At 42.2% G+C, this 16334-nt stretch overlaps 1 protein-coding gene across 4 annotated transcripts in view; it reads right to left on the reverse strand.

Moving 5' to 3' along the window:
* Positions 1 to 689: 689 nt before the first annotated feature.
* The window catches only part of dlec1 (DLEC1 cilia and flagella associated protein), a 182026-nt gene continuing 166381 nt past the window's right edge, over positions 690 to 16334 (reverse strand). For all 4 annotated transcript variants that reach the window (XM_072576369.1, XM_072576371.1, XM_072576368.1 and 1 more), the window contains 5 exons: positions 12003 to 12197; positions 10544 to 10669; positions 7624 to 7777; positions 4391 to 4514; positions 690 to 945 (listed from right to left, as the gene is read on the reverse strand). In XM_072576369.1, the coding sequence (XP_072432470.1) occupies positions 822 to 945; positions 4391 to 4514; positions 7624 to 7777; positions 10544 to 10669; positions 12003 to 12197 (723 nt within the window). In that variant the 3' untranslated portion in view covers positions 690 to 821. The remainder of the gene's footprint in view (positions 946 to 4390; positions 4515 to 7623; positions 7778 to 10543; positions 10670 to 12002; positions 12198 to 16334) is intronic.

The raw sequence follows: 16334 nt of genomic DNA on the forward strand, positions 1-16334 counted from the left end.
GGTCTCCTTTCTATCAGAAGGATGTTGTGAAACTTGAAAGGGTTTCGAAACATTCACAAGGATATTGCCAGGGTTGGAGGATTTGAGCTGCAGGGAGAGGCTGAATAGGCTGGAGCTGTTTTCCCTGGAGCGTCAGAGGCTGAGGGGTGACCTTGTAGAGGTTTATAAAATCGTGAGGGGCATGGATAGAGTAAATAGACAACACATTTTCTCTGGGGTCAGGGAATCCAGAACTAGAGGGCATAAGTTTAGGGTGAGAGGGGAAAGATTTAAAAGGGACTTAAGGGGTAACTTTTTCATGCAGAGGGTGGTGCATTTATGGAATGAGCTGCCAGAGGAAGTGGTGGAGGCCGGTACAATGACAACATTTAAAAGACAGTTGGATGGGTATATGAATAGGAAGGGTTTAGAGGGATATGGACCGAGTGCTGGCGAATGGAACTAGATTAGGTTAGGATATCTGGTCGGTATGAACGAGTTGGACTGAAGGGTTTGTTTCCGTGCTATGCATTTTTATGACTCTGACTGTAGTAGAGCACAGAGAGAGTAGCACTGGACATACTGAATAGACATCATTTCAGCCCTAATCCAGTGGGTCTCTCTCAGTGTCAGTTAAGGTTAAACTAAACCTCTATGTGATAGTTAATGAATGCACCTCTTGTGCCTTTCACACAAGAAACAAGCCTCTATAATGGGAAATTTTAGATTTAATAAAAAGGCAAATCCTTTTATAGGTTATATGTTTGTAAAGCTAATACAGCTAAATGTTTACATTGATTGACTTGTTGGAGAAACTTGAGCACTTTCAATTCGTGCTGACACTATGACACAAACATAGCTTCGTATTTTTCGTCAAGTGTCCCTCTTCCTTGCACTGAGAATTTTACCGGTTTCTCACCCAGAATTCCTTGGATGACAATATTTGTATGATACATTTTCTCATCCCTGTGATGGAATAAAACAAAACAAAATTACTTCACATACAGGAGTGTGAGTAGAAATCAGAAAACAAATAAACAGCCTTTAGCAGCAGCAGAAAATGTCCTGAGGCTGAAAGTGATCATCCAGTGTTCAGATAATAACCCCAGCTTTTCGTCGTATCCTTTGTTATCTTCCCTCTGCACACGAAATACTTAAGCCACTGTACATTCCCCAACTACCACATTCCTTGAATTTAAATTTATAGCTCTGAGTTATTGGCTTCAACAGCATTTCATTGAAATCCTCATTACCAAACTCACGGTGTGGTCAGACAAGACACATAACCGTAAGTCAAGAGTGTGGTGCTAGAAAAGCACAGCAGGTCAGGCAGCATCCGAGGAGCAGGAGACTCGATGTTTTGGGCAAAAGCCCTTCATCAGGAGGACTGATGAATGGCTTTTCTGATAATCGGGCCTTTGCCCGAAACGTCGACTCTCCTGCTCCTCATATGTTGCCTGACCTGCTGTGCTTTTCCAGCACCACATTCTCAACTGTAATCTCCAGCATCTGCAGTCCTCACTTTCTCCTAGTTGACATGGGGTAAACTCTCCTGCTTAATTTAAAACCAGCAACACAGAAAAGATCCATCCCGTGCAATAATCTGTGAAAATTCGAGAGGCCAAGAATTATTTAAAGTAAGAATTAACAACTTTATTTCTTAAAGTATAGCAGAGAATAATTAACTAACAACTATTTACAACTCCATCCTCTAACCTATCATTTACCTTGCCCTTCCACAATACTAGTCCGATAAAACTCCCAATTAAGATTAACAAAACCAAACTTCTTATCTCAAAACCAGGCAGTCTTTGGTTCTTCTATTTGGATCTTCCTGTGTCTTCTTTTCTTCTTCTTAGGGATTCTGCTGCACAGGTTACTGATTGATAAAGGTACTTTTAAGAGAGCTATTTTTCAGGCAGTCTTTTTACATGTTGGTAACTTGGCAGTTGTCCTCTCAAATGTTCAATTTTCCCCAGTCTTATACCTCCAAAGCAGCGGATGGTGTCATTGGCTTTTAAGACTGTCAATGTATTAAATTCAAACTGAATTGGAGTTTGATATTTTTGGGGGTATAATTTAAACTGATTGGCCTAATTCAAATCTGTTTTGTCATTTCCAGGCAACCAGCTACCCTAGCTACCCAGTAACTGGAGCACCTGTTACATTGTATCTTATTGAGAACATTTGGTGCTGTCAGGTAGCTCTACCAGCTTTTAACTCTTTTAAAGGTACAGTACACCCACATTGTCATGACATATAACCTTAAGACCATAACCAGTCCAGCCACATCAATGTTATGACTAAAAGGATGAGTCTGAGGCTGGATTCTAAATTCTACAGAAGTAACTCAATGATTCTCAGTGACCTGCTACTATCTACAACACAGAAGTCAACAATATGACAGACACTCTCCACTTGCCTGGAGATGAGCAACACTAACACCTCAAAGTCATCAGGATAAAGCAGGCTGTTTGATTGGCACTCCATCACCATCTTCAACATTGGCTCCCTTCACCATCAGTGCACAACCATATCACAGTATGTACAGTCTATCGGATGCAGTGCAACAACTTTCCAAACCTCCTTCAAAAGCACCTTCCAAGCCAATTTAAAAAAGCAAACAGTGCAGATGCTGGAAATCTGAAATAAACACAAAATGCAAGAGGAACGCAGCATTTGTGGAGAGAGGAACTGAGGCATAGAGGTTCACAGCATGAAAACAGGCCTTTCGGCCCAACTTGCCTATACCATTCAGTTTTCACAATTTAAACTAGTCCCATTTGCCTGCGTTTGGTCCTTATCCCTCCACACCTACCCCATCCATGTACCTATCTAAACATTTCTTAAATGATGAAACTGTACTTGCTTCCACCACTACCTCTGGCAGCCCGTTCCAGACTCTCACCATTCTCTGTATGAAACAAAGTTGCCCCTCTGGATCCTTTTGTATTTCTCCCTTCTCACCTTAAACCTATGCCCTCTAGTTTTAGACTCCCCTATCATAGGGAAAGGCTGTTGGCTATCTACCTTTCTATGCCTCTCATGATTTTATAGACCTCTATAAGGTGACTCCTCAGTCTCCTATGTTCCAGGGAAACAAAAATGATTCATATTGAAGGTGCTTGAAAAGATGGTTTTTATGCTTAAAACCAAAATAACTGAGGATACTGGAAATCAGAAACTAAAAGAGAAACAGAACATAGAACATAGAAAAATACAGCACAGAACAGGCCCTTAGGCCCACAATGTTGTGCCGAGGTTTAATTCTAATGTAAAATATAATAACTTAACCTACACACCCCTTAACTCACTGCTCTCCATGTGCCTGTCCAGCAGTCGCTTAATGGCTCTGCTTCCACCACCACCACTGGCAACACATTCCATGCATTCACAACTCTCTGTGTAAAGAACCTTCCTCTGACATCTCCTCTATACCTTTCCCCTAATATCTTAAAACTATGACCCCTCGTACCAGTCAATCCTGCCCTGGGGAAAAGGCTCTGGCTATTGACTCTATCTATTCCTCTCATTATCTTGTATACCTCGATCAGGTCTCCTCTCTTCCACCTTCTCTCCAGAGAGAAAAGTCTGAGCCTTTTCAATCTTTCTTCATAAGGCAAGCCCTCCAGTCCATGCAGCATCCTGGTAAACCTTCTTTGCACCCTCTCCAAGCCTCTGTATCTTTCCTATAGTAGGGCGAACAGAACTGGACACAATATTCCAAGTGTGGCCTCACCAGGGACTTGTAGAGCTGCAGCAAAACCTCGCGGCTCTTAAACTCAATCCCTCTGTTAATGAAATCCAAAACACCAAATGCGCATTCTTAACAACCCTATCCACTTGGGTGACAATTTTGAGGGATCTGTGTACTTGCACACCCAATCCTACTCTAGCACCCAGCCACAACTCTTTCTCTGACAGAGTGATGACATCACATAATATATCAACTACCTTAGGGGGCTCGGTTAGCTCAGTTGGCGGGAAGGCTGGTTTGCAACACAGAGAGATATCAGTAGCAAGGGTTAAATTCCTATTACTGGCTGACGTTACCATGGATTCTCCTTCTACCACCAATTGTTGATCTCTAATCCCAGTCCAAAAATGTGCAGATTAGGTGAATTGGCCATGCTAAATTGCCTATAGCATTAGGTGCATTAATCAGGGGTAAATGTAGGGGAATGTGTCTGGGTGGGTTGCTCTTTGGAGGATCGGTGTGGACTTGTTGGGCCGAAGGGCCTGTTTCCACACTGTAGGGAATCTAATCTAATCTCATAATCTAATCTAATGAGAGAGCAGCCTAGGGTTTATTTTATTGCCTTTATTTTATATCCACATTTTTGCTTTACAGAGGACAATAATCTGATGTCTCAGTTCAATATAACAAAGATTTGAGAGCACATGTTCTTACCTGGCCTTGAATGTGATCTGTATCGCCGTTCGACTTGTTGATAAATAGATGGAGTGGGCCTGTAAAACGCCAAGCTCGGGACAAATTTCAAACACACCCTGGTCCTCCTGACTTTCAGCTGGAGCTGTGGAGAGATGAGAAGAGTTCAACATTGATTAACACTATCCATTCAGTCTGGCAACAAAAGACAGTTCACCATTTACCCCTGGACAGGAAGAAAGTGAAGGAGTGGGATGGAGGACTTTCAAAATGTTGGTACTCTCTTGCCTTGTTGCCTCTGTTGTGTGACAGTCCTAATCCCAGCTTCACCAATGCCACTTTGTCCATTCCTGGATTGGCCAGTCTGAGTTTTTGTTCACTCTTTCAGGGGATGGGAACAGATTTGTTGCCCAGGAGAAAGTGAGAACTGCAGATGCTGGAGATCAGAGTCAAAGAGTGTGGTGCTGGAAAAGCACAGCCGATCAGGCAACGTCTGAGGAACAGGAGAGTTGACGTTTCGAGCATAAGCTATTCATCAGGAATCAGATTTGCTTCCCAGCCAAATTGCCCTTGAGATCATCAATAATGTGTCGGTAACAGAAACAGAAATTACTGGAAAAATTCAGCAGGTCTGGCAGCATTTGTGGAGATCAAAACAGAGTTGATGTTTAGAGTCCAATGACTCATCTTAAGAACTGAAGGACTGGGAAATGATGGTTTTTCTAAAGGGGAAGAAGGAGCGAGTCAAACAGATAATGAAGGTTCCCAGAGCAAAAGACAAAGGGAATGCTAATGATGGGAGAAGAGAGATTGAGATGCTAAATGTTCATGATATGTTTGGATAGGTGAAACTAGGTACGCTGTCCTGAAAGCAAAGCCAACAAGATTGAGGTGGAAGTGTATGAAATGGCGGACAGTACTACTCATGCTCTGAAATAGTTTAACTCAATATTGAGTCCAGACGGCTATAAATTACCTGAGCAAAAAATGAGGTGCTATTCCTCCAGCTTATTGCAGTGGAACACAGTGGCCTAAGATGGAAATGTTAGTATAAGAGCAGAACGGTGCATTGAAGTGGCAAGCAATTGGAAAGCCCCTTCACTGGACCCAACAAGTTAACTCTGTTTCTCTCTCCGCAGACACTGCCAGACCTGCTAAGTTTCTCCAGCAATTTCTGTTTTTGTTTCAGATTTCCAGCATTCACAGGTCCTTGTTTTTTTTAATAAAGTGTACATCCTGCATGGTCCTGCATCCCTGCTAAGAACAAGGATGATTGGGCCTCTATTCAGATTATTAGAAGCGAGCCCAGATCATGGAGATGAAAGAATCTAGAACTAGAGGGTCCTCCATTTATAACAGAGATTTTTTGAAACCTTTTCCAAAAGTGGACAGTGTTTTGTGTGTTGAATAATCGATTGTCACATGGTCAGTAGATGAACTTGACATCTTATGTAATTGTCAGCCCAAGCCTGGATGGCATCCAGGTCTTGCTGCATTTGGACTATTTCCATATCTGAGGAGTCACAGATGGTGCCTAACATTGTGCAATCATCAGGTGAACAATCCCACTTCTGACCTTAGGATGGAGGGAAAGTCATTGACGAAGCAGCTGAAAATGGTCGGGCCTAGGGACACTGCCCTGAGGAACTCCTGCAGAGAAGTTGTGGAGTTAAGATGAACGCCATCTAACAACCAAAACCATTGTCTGATGTACCAGGTATGACTCCAACCAGTGGAGAGTTTGCCCCCTGATTGATTCCAATTTTGCTAGGGCTCCTTGATGTCACACTCAGTAGAATGTAGCCTTGATGTCACAAGGGGAGGTAATGGACTAGTGGTTTTCTGGCTGGACTGTTAATCCAGAGACTCAGGTAATGTTCTGGAGATTTGAATTTAAATAAAAATCTGGAAGTAAGAGTCTAATCTTGACAATACTTATTCCTGAAACATCGACTCTCTTGCTCTACAGATACTGCCTGATCTATTGTGCTTTTCCAGCGCCACACTTTTTAACTCTCATTTCCAGCATCTGTCATCCTCACCTTCTCCTATTTATTGTTGATTGTTGGAAAACTCCATCTGGTTCACTAATGCCCTTTAGGGAAAGAAACTGCCGTCTAGTTTGGACTACATGTGACTCCAGACCTACAGCAATGTTGTTAACTCTTAACTGCTCTCTGGAATGGGCAATAAATGCTGGCCTAGCCAAAAACATCCACATTTAATGAATGAATTAAAAAAAAACTGTCTCCCTCACCTCACCCCTCTGGAGTTCATAATTAATTTGACCAAACGGCCCTTCAGCAACTCAAACTGAGTGTTAGTGCATATAGTGATCATGAAACTACTGGATTGTTCAAAAACCCATTAGGTCCACTAATATCCTTTAGGAAAGATCATCTGTCATCCATCTGGTCATGTCTGTTGTAACTCCAAACCCACAGCAACATGGTTGACTCTTAATTACTCTCTCCAGTGAATTCACAAGCCCCACTCAGCAACGTTCCAGGAGGGTGGCTCACCACCACCTTCTTAAAGACAATAGGTGCTGACTTTGCCAGTGCTGCCAATAATCCAGGAATGAATTTTTAAAAAGTGTTCTGATTTGCCAACTATAAGGAGGGTTATTGGTCTGCTTTTGATAACTGAAGAGCACACAGAGTGGGGAGCTTTGAGAGTTAAACCTTTATCTCGTAGAGTCTGTATGTTTATCATGGATTTCCCTCCTATACCCTTGGATTTAATCCAATTTACAACCCTTTGCATTTAAAAAGAAACCAAATGTTGAAATAATGCTGTTTGCTATTAGCGCTGAAGTCAATCACACATGAAATCAAAGAATGCTCGCTCTCATTTCCCTTGGTCCCAAGCGGACCTCCAGAGGTATGTGTCTGGAAATGAAAGCCATGAATCAGGTCGCTGATCCATTTGGAAGGAACACTGGTCTCAAGTCACTGTGCCAAAGAAGTGTAATATTGGACTAGAAATGTTCACACTATTTCTCCCTCCACAGATGCTGCCAGACCTACTGAGTTTCTCCAGGATTTCCCTTTCTCTTAAATCAGATTTCCAACATCTGTATTTTGCTTCTAAACATTTGGTACCAACTTAATCTCCCAACTCTGTGTTGGAAGCTGGGATTACACACCAACTGTCCACAGCCCACACGTTTGGAAGGCCTATGATGAACTACATTGGTGTACAAAATAAGATGGTAATCCTCATCTCAGTGAGTAAGGCACTTCAAGTCTTACCAATTGTTGCAGACCAGAAACTCTTTGACCCCGTTCTGTTCAGGAGGAAGATCTCCTTTCTCCTGCATTGTCCAACCAAGCAGATTCCAAAATTGACACTGTCGGTAGAAAGCTCAAGGAATGGCAGGTCGAAGAAAGCATGGAGAGGAATGAGCTGTAAAGAGGAATCTCAGTTTTCAATATCAGTCTCCCCCACAGCACGGGTATTCCATACAGTATTTCAAATAACAGAATAAACATTTGTAAATTTGTATTTTGCCAGTCAGGAACAAATGGAGGGTGTATCATGAATGAAGAAGAAGGTAATAAAGTTGCTTTCAAGAGATGTCATCTATGATGTGATCTAAATTGAGTTCATCATTATCCTCCATGAGAACTGATTGTTAGGGAAAATAACCCAAATATCACGGTAGTAATAAAATGACAAAAAAATTGGCAATTCAGTTACAAATACTTTATTCAAGACCGATAAAGAGGGCACTCAGGAGACTGCATATCTTTGCTACTTTGCATTAACTTTATTTAAATTACACATCTTTTCCTGGTTTGTTGAAGCTCTGTAACTGCTATAATTTTTGATGAAGAGCTGCCATCTTGCTGAGGAAACAATCAGGCTAATCAACTTTCTGAAACCTGCTGTGGAAGCTCTGCTCCCATTTTGACAGCTGTGATAAATTGCAGCACAGTAGCTGAGATAATCCGTAAACAGTCAAAATTCGAAAGAAAACAACAAACATCATTTAAAAAGAAAAAAGCCAATTTTCCCCTTCTCTCACAGTTAACTGGTGGATTCTATAAAAAAACAAATAGAGTCATAGAGACAGACAACACAGAAACAGACCCTTTAGTCCAACTCATCCATGCTGACCAGATATCCTAACCTAATCTAGTCCCACCTGCCAGCATTTGGCCCATGTCTCTCCAAACTCTTCCCATTCATATATCCATCCAGACGCCTTTTAAATGCTGCAATTGTACCAGCCCCCACCACTTCCTCTGGCAGCTCATTCCATACACGTACCACCCTCTGTGTGAAAAAAGTGGCCTAATGAAATGCTTTATACAGTTCCAACATAACCTTCCTGCTTTTAAGCTCTGTGTCTCAGCTAATAAAGACAGGCATCCCTTACGCCTTCTTAACACCTTTATTTACCTGTCCCACTATTTTAAGGGGCTGGTGGACATGGAAACTAAGGTCCCACTGATCCTCGGTGTTTCCCAGGATCCGACCATTCATTACGCATTCTTCTGTCTTGCTTGACCTTCTCTTAGAAAGCAGTGAATCTATGAAATTTATTACCGCAGAGTGTTCTAGAGGCTGGGTCATTAAATATACTCAAGGCTGAGAGAAACTCATTTTTAATCAGTAAGGGAATTAGGAATAGTGCTGGAAAGAATGGAAAGTGGGGTTGAGGATTATCAGATCAGCCATGATTTCCCTGAATGGTGGAGCAGTCTCAATAGGCCAAAGCCTAACTTCTTCTCCAAACCTTATGTTCTCACTTCTTTCCTTTTCTCATGTGGGATGTGGGCATCACTGGGGTTGGCCAGCATTTATTGTCTGTCCCTAGCTGCCCTTGAGAAGCCCATATAATATCTTAACTGTCTCCCTCAGCAATGTGGCTGTCCCTGCATCACATGATCTCCAGTCGTTTAAGAAAATAGTTCACCACTATGTTCTCCAGACCAATCATGTATTGGCAATAAATAGATACAAAACTGGCTTCATCATAGGAGACAGAGGGTGGTGGTGAAAGGATGCTTTTTGGAATGGAGGGTTGTGACTAGTGGGTGTTTCACAAGGATAAGTGCTGGGACCTCTGCTGTTTGTGGTCTACATAAATGATTTGGAGGAATATGTGGCTGGTCTAATTAGTAAGTTTGCGGATGTTACAAAGATTAGTGGAATTGCAGACAGTGAGAAGGACTTCCAGTAGACATAGCAAGATATAGATCTGTTGGGAGGCATGGGCAGAGAAATGATGGATGGAATTTAATCTGGATAAAAGTGAGGTGATACATTTTGCAAAGTCAAATACAGTTGGAAATAATACAGTAAATGGCAGAATCCTTAAGAGTATTGATATGCAAAGGGATCTGGGTGTACATGTTCACAGATCACTGGAGGTGGCAGTGAAGGTGAATAAGGTAGTAAAAAAGGTCTATGGCATGCTTGCATTCAGTGGATGGGGCATTGAGTATAAGAATAGGCAAGTCATGCTGCAGCTTTACAGAAGTTTAGTTAGGCCACACTTGGAATATTGCGAACAGTTCTAGTCACCACACTATCAGAAGGATGTGGATATTTTGGAGAGGGTACAGAAAAGATTTGGAAGGATGTTGCCTGGTACGGGTGATTTTAACTATGAAGAAAGATTGGATGGACTGGATTTGTTTCCAAATCCAAAGGGTTGACGGGCGACCTGATAGAAGATTATAAGATTGTGAATGGCATGGACAGAGTGGAAAGTATGAGATTTTTTTCCCAGGGTGGAGGGGCGAATTACTAGGAAACTGAGGTGCGGGGAGGGCAGAGTTTACAAGAGATGTGCAAGACAAGATTTTCACACAAAGGTGGTGAGTGCCTGGAACGTAGTGCAGGAGGAGGTGGTGAAAGCAGACACAATAGCAACGTTCAAGTAGCATCTGGACGAATACACGAATAGGAAGGAATACGGATCCTTTAAGTGAATACAGTTTTAGAATGGAAGAGCAATAATTGTCAGTGCAGGCTTGGAGGGCCAAAGGGCCTGTTCCTATGCAGTATTGTTCTTTGTTCTTCTTTGTTCTAAGTGCTGGTCCAGTCACGCGATATAAACTAATTAATAAAAGAAGAATAATTCTTATGAGGAGGAAAGAGAACCTGGTACAAAAACTTCAAAAGGCCTTTGTACATGTATCCTCTGCCCCTGTATCTTACCTGTGTTGTCTTGTTATTGTACTCAATCACAAGGTCCTGCTTAAACTCCAGTTTCCGTTTTCTCCTTGGACTCCAATTTTCCTGGGATTTCAACAAGTCCAGAGAAGTGCAAAATGCAATGGTGACCTGCAAAGAAAACCAGGAATCATTAGTGTTGTATAGCACTGGGTACCTGTTCGCATTGTTACAACTGAAGTTGGAGGGGTGCGCTGACTCTTTTTCAGTCCCACTCCTCCACTGGTTTTAACATGCCCTAAATATAACCATGTTTATGATATGAGTAATTCTATAACGACTCAGATATAGGGAGTGTCAGGTTCAATATTAAAAACAAATCAGCCAGGTTTCTTTAATCAATTGCGAAGAATTATTTTATTGTCAAAAACAAACTTACTCAAACAAAGGTAAAATAATTAATGACAAACAGTTTGGACTATGCAAATATAGATTCTATGAGCTTTCTAATAAGCTTACACAGGCAGGTGCACAAGCAAACTTGTACAAACAAACATGTGCAAACATTAAAAAACATACAATACACACACACACACTTCTACAGAATATTACATTGGCAAAGAACAGCTAAACTCATGAGAAATGGATAAGTCACGATTGTCCCAAATATTCTGATTCTGATGCTTGTCTGTACACACAACTGGTGGAATGCCTGGCTGAATTCCCTTTTCTTCAAACGGTGGGGCATATTCAATCAAATCCTCTCCAGCAATTACATCTAAGGATACTAAAATAGTGTGGGAATATGGCACTGAGGAAGATGGGTCAAAATCCTGGAATTCTCTTCTTTCTCTTCTCTTCCTTGTGGCTGTTCCTACACACCAAGGATGGCAGGAGTTTTAGAAGGCAGCTCATCACCACCTTCTTAAGAGCATTTAGGGGTGCGTAAAGAATGCTGGCCTAGACAGAGAAGTCCATATCCCATGAACAAATTAAAATAAATGTACCACTCTCACAGTATTTTGTAATAACCCATTCAGTCTATGCATGATTGAACTGGTAAATATGTATTAGGTTTATAGCATAATATTTTCAAAGGAGGCAGAAGCACATGATTGGCTAGCATACTTAATGATGTAAAGATGGATAAATGTTTATCCTAGGTGTATGAATTCATAAATGTGGCACATTTAAGAACACAGATTTTGGTACATTGTTGACTCTGCATCAGTAACCATGGCCAGGAACTGCTCCCATGCCTTTGATGTAAGTGTGACAAAAGCACCTTCTGTACGTGTAAACAGAGTTCCTGCTGCACTTCTGGCAACATTACACATTAGGCTCCGTGAAAGTTCCTCAACTTTGATAGGGCTATGACTTTAAGGAAATGCTAATGGGAAAGGGTGGAGAGAAAACTCTCATGACATCACACTTCAGAACCTAATTTGAGAGAAGGTTGTAGTTAAGTCTCATTCCCCTATATGCCCTCCTTGCTGACACTTACATGTGTGCATTGTTGGGGATATAGTACCAGCATCTTCGCATTCTCTTCCCTGTCACTGTTCGAAGATTTAAGGCTGTTTTTGGGGTCCACATTCAAAATGCAGAAAGGTCGTTTCAGCAAAAACTGAAAGTATAGAGGAGTCTCAGCGGAATTCGTCAGTTTGAAGCCACGCGTTGTCAGGATTTCCTTTTGGATCTGGATAGAGAGAGAGGGTAGGAAGAAAATCAGGGAAAGAGAATACATAGTTCATGTTAGTGAATGGGTAGGGGTTGGATACACTGACAGGGTAGTGAATGCAGGCATCACACAGGAATTGAATAAATACTTGAAGGATGAAAATAATGCAAGGATATAGAAAAAAGGTGGTAGTGCAGACCTAAATGAAACACTGGTGCAGATTCAATGGGACAAATGGTCTCCTTCTGTGTTTTACAATCTATGATTCTATAAAATCTATAGAATTCCAGCCTCTCACTGGTTAAGCAGAAAGACTAATACTCCTGCTGTGCTGAAGAAAGAACTATTACCAGCTCTTAGTCTGGGGAGAGTACTGCCACCAGTTATCTTTGTTTTCACTAATTTAGAGGTCCTAGTTGGTTAAAAATAGAAGATGAATTACTCATTAATTTTAACAAAGAGACACTCATATAGTGCATTCTGGGGAAGGTGGGACTTGTACATGAAGGACGGGTTGCACCTAAACTGGAGGCGCACAAATATCCTGGATGGGAGATTTGTTCATGTGGTTCAGGAGGGTTTAAACTAGTTTGGCAAGGGGGTGGGAACCAGAGCTACGTTTCTGAGGAGGGGGGGGGGTGTAGTTGCAGATGGGACAGTGACAGGATGTAGTGGATCTATCGGGAAGGTTTTTCATGTGATGAAACAAAGGGATCGGTTAACGTGTGTCTGCTTTAACGAAAGGAGTGTCAGAAATAACAGTGACGAACTTAGAGCATGGATCAGTACTTGGGACAATGATGTTGTGGCTATAACGGAGACGTGGGATTCACAGGGACAGGAATGGTTGCTAGACGCTCCAGGGTTTAGGACATTTAAAAAGAACAGGGAGGGTGGAAAAAGAGGAGAGGGTGTAGCATTGCTAATCAGAGAGTGCATCACAGCTACAGAAACGAAGGTTGTTGAGGAAGGTTTGTCTACTGAGTCAGTATGGGTGGAAGTTAGGAACAGTAAGGGAGCAGCCACCTCATTGGGGGTTTACTACAGACCCCCTAATAGCAGTAGGGAGATTGAAGATCTCAGGCCGGCAGATGCTGGAAAAATGCAGATGTAGTACGGTTGTTGTTATGGATGACTTCAACATTCCCAATATTGACTGGACTTCCTTCGTGCAGATGGTTTGGATGGAGCCAAAGTTTGGCAGGTATCCTCTGCAGGGTTTCCCTACACTATCCCAAAATCATCCATGAGCTTATCTAAGGATTGTTTAAATCTCCCTAATATGGCTGAGTTGACTACCTTAGCAGGGAGGGCATTCCACGCCCTTACCACTCTCTGTGTAAAGAACTTGCCTCTGACATCAGTCTTAAATCTATCACCCCTCAATTTGTAGTTATGCCCTCTCGTACAAGCTGACATCATCATCCTAGGAAAATGTCTTTCTTTGTCTTCCCTATCTAATCCTCTGATCATCTTGTATGTCTCTATCAAATCCCCCCTTAGCCTTCTTCTTTCCAATGAGAAAAGACCCAAGTCTGTCAGCCTTTCCTCATAAGACCTCCCCTCCAGACCAGGCAACATCCCGGTAAATCTCCTCTGAACCTTTTCCAATGTTTCCACATCCTTCCTGTAATGGGGCGACCAGAACCGTACACAATATTCCAAGTGTGGCCGCACCAGCGTTTTGTATAATTGCGGCATGATATTGCGGTTCCGGAACTCAATTCCTCTACCAATGAAACCTAACACACCGTATGCCTTCCTAACAGCACTATCCACCTAGGTGGCAACTTTCAGGGATCTATATACATGGACTCCAAGATCCCTCTGCACATCCACACTACCAAGAATCTTTCCATTGACCAAGTACTCTGTCATCATCCTGTTATTCTTCCCAAAGTACATCATTTCACATTTAGCTGCATTGAACTCCATTTGCCACCTCTCAGCCCAATTCTGCAGTTTATCCAAATCCCCCTGCAACTTGTAACATTCTTCCAAACTGTCCACTACTCCACTTTAGTGTCATCTGCAAATTTACTAACCCATCCACCTATGCCTGCGTCTAAGTCATCTATAAAAATGACAAACAGCAGTGGTCCCAAAACAGATCCTTGCAGCGCACCACTAGTAATTGGACTCCAGACTGAATATTTTCCATCAACCACCACTCACTGCCTTCTTCCAGAAAGCCAGTTTCTAATCCAAACTGCGAAATCACCCTCAATCCCAAGCCTCTACATTTTCTCCAACAGCCTACCACATGGAACCTTATCAAAGGCTTTACTGAAGTCCATGTATACCATGTCAACTGCCCTACCTTCATCCACATGCTTGGTCACCTTCTCAAAAAACTCAATGAGGTTTGTGAGACATGACCTGCCCTTGACGAAACCATGTTGACTATCTGAAATCAAATTGTTGCTTGCTAGATGATTATGTTATCTCTTATAATCCTTTCCAAAACATTTCCTACAACAGAAGTAAGACTCACTGGTCTATAATTACCTGGGTCATCTCTGCTGCCCTTCTTGAACAAGGGCACAACATTTGCAATCCTCCAGTCCTCAGGTACTAAACCCATAGACAATGACGACTCAAACATCAAAGCCAAAGGCTCTGCAATCTCCTCCCTAGCTTCCCAGAGAATCCTAGGATAAATCACATCCATCCCAGGGGACTTGTCTACTTTCACTCTTCTAGAATTGATAACACCTGTGCGTAACTAACCTCAATCCTTTCTAGTCTAATATCTCATACCTCATTTTTCTCCTCTACACTATTCTCCTTTTTATGAGTAAACACCGATGAGAAATGTTCATTTAGCACCTCTCCGATCTCTACAGGGTCCACACGCAACTTCCCAATTCTGTCTTTGACTGGCCCTATTCCTACCCTAATCAACCTTTTCTTCCTCACATGCCTATAGAAAGCGTTAGGATTCTCCTTTATTCTACTTGCTAAAGACTTGTAGGGAACTTGTGCGTGGAGTCTGAGCAGATAGAGAAAGCCCTAAATGAGTGAGAAAGGAGGTTGCTAAGCCGCTGGCGAAGGTCTTTATTTCCTCACTCTCCATGGGATTCATACTGGAGAATTGGAGGGAGGCAAATGTTCCTCTTTTCAAGAAGGGTTATAGGGAAATCCCTGGCAATTACAGACCAGTCAGTCTTACGTTCTATGTTCTATGTACATGTGACTCCAGACCCACAGCAATGTTGTTAACTCTTAACTGCTCTCTGGAATGGGCAATAAATGCTGGCCTAACCAGCAACATCCACATTTAATGAATGAATTTAAAAAACTGTCTCCCTCACCTCACTCCTCTGGAGTTCATAATTAATTTGACCAAGCGGCCCTTCAGCAACTCAAACTGAGTGTTAGTGCATATAGTGATCATGAAACTACTGGATTGTTCAAAAACCCATTAGGTCCACTAATATCCTTTAGGAAAGATAATCTGCCATCCATCTGGTCATGTCTGTTGTAACTCCAAACCCACAGCAACATGGTTGACTCTTAATTACTCTCTCCAGTGAATTCACAAGCCCCACTCAGCAACGATCCAGGAGGGTGGCTCACCACCACCTTCTTAAAGACAATAGGTGCTGACTTTGCCAGTGCTGCCAATAATCCAGGAATGAATTTTTAAAAAGTGTTCTGATTAGCCAACTATAAGGAGGGTCAGCAAGGTTTTGAAAAAAATTCTGAGGGATAGGATTTATGACCATTTGGAAAAGCATAGCATGATTAAAGGCAGTCAACATGGTTTTGTGAGGGGCAAGTCATGCCTCACAATCTTATTGAGTTCTTTGAGGAGGTGATGAAACAGGTCGACGACAATTGGACGGTGATGTGGTGTATATGGACTGCAGCAAGGCATTTGGTAAAGTTCCCCATGGTAAGCTCATTCATAATTCAGGAGGTATGGCATACATGGAGTTTTGGCTGTCAGGATTCAGAATGGGTTGGCTGACAGAAGACAGAGAGTGGTTATAGATGGAAAGTATTTTGCCTGGAGGTCAGTGGTGAGTGGTGTCCCGCATGGCTCTGTTCTTGGGCCTTTGCTCTTTATAGTTTTTATAAATGACTTGGATGAGGGGTGGGTTAGTAAATTTGCCGATGACACAAAGGTTGGAGGTGCCATTGATAGTATCG

This window comes from Chiloscyllium punctatum, chromosome 8 (genome assembly GCF_047496795.1).
Source record: "Chiloscyllium punctatum isolate Juve2018m chromosome 8, sChiPun1.3, whole genome shotgun sequence".
NCBI classification, from domain to species: Eukaryota; Metazoa; Chordata; class Chondrichthyes; order Orectolobiformes; family Hemiscylliidae; genus Chiloscyllium; species Chiloscyllium punctatum.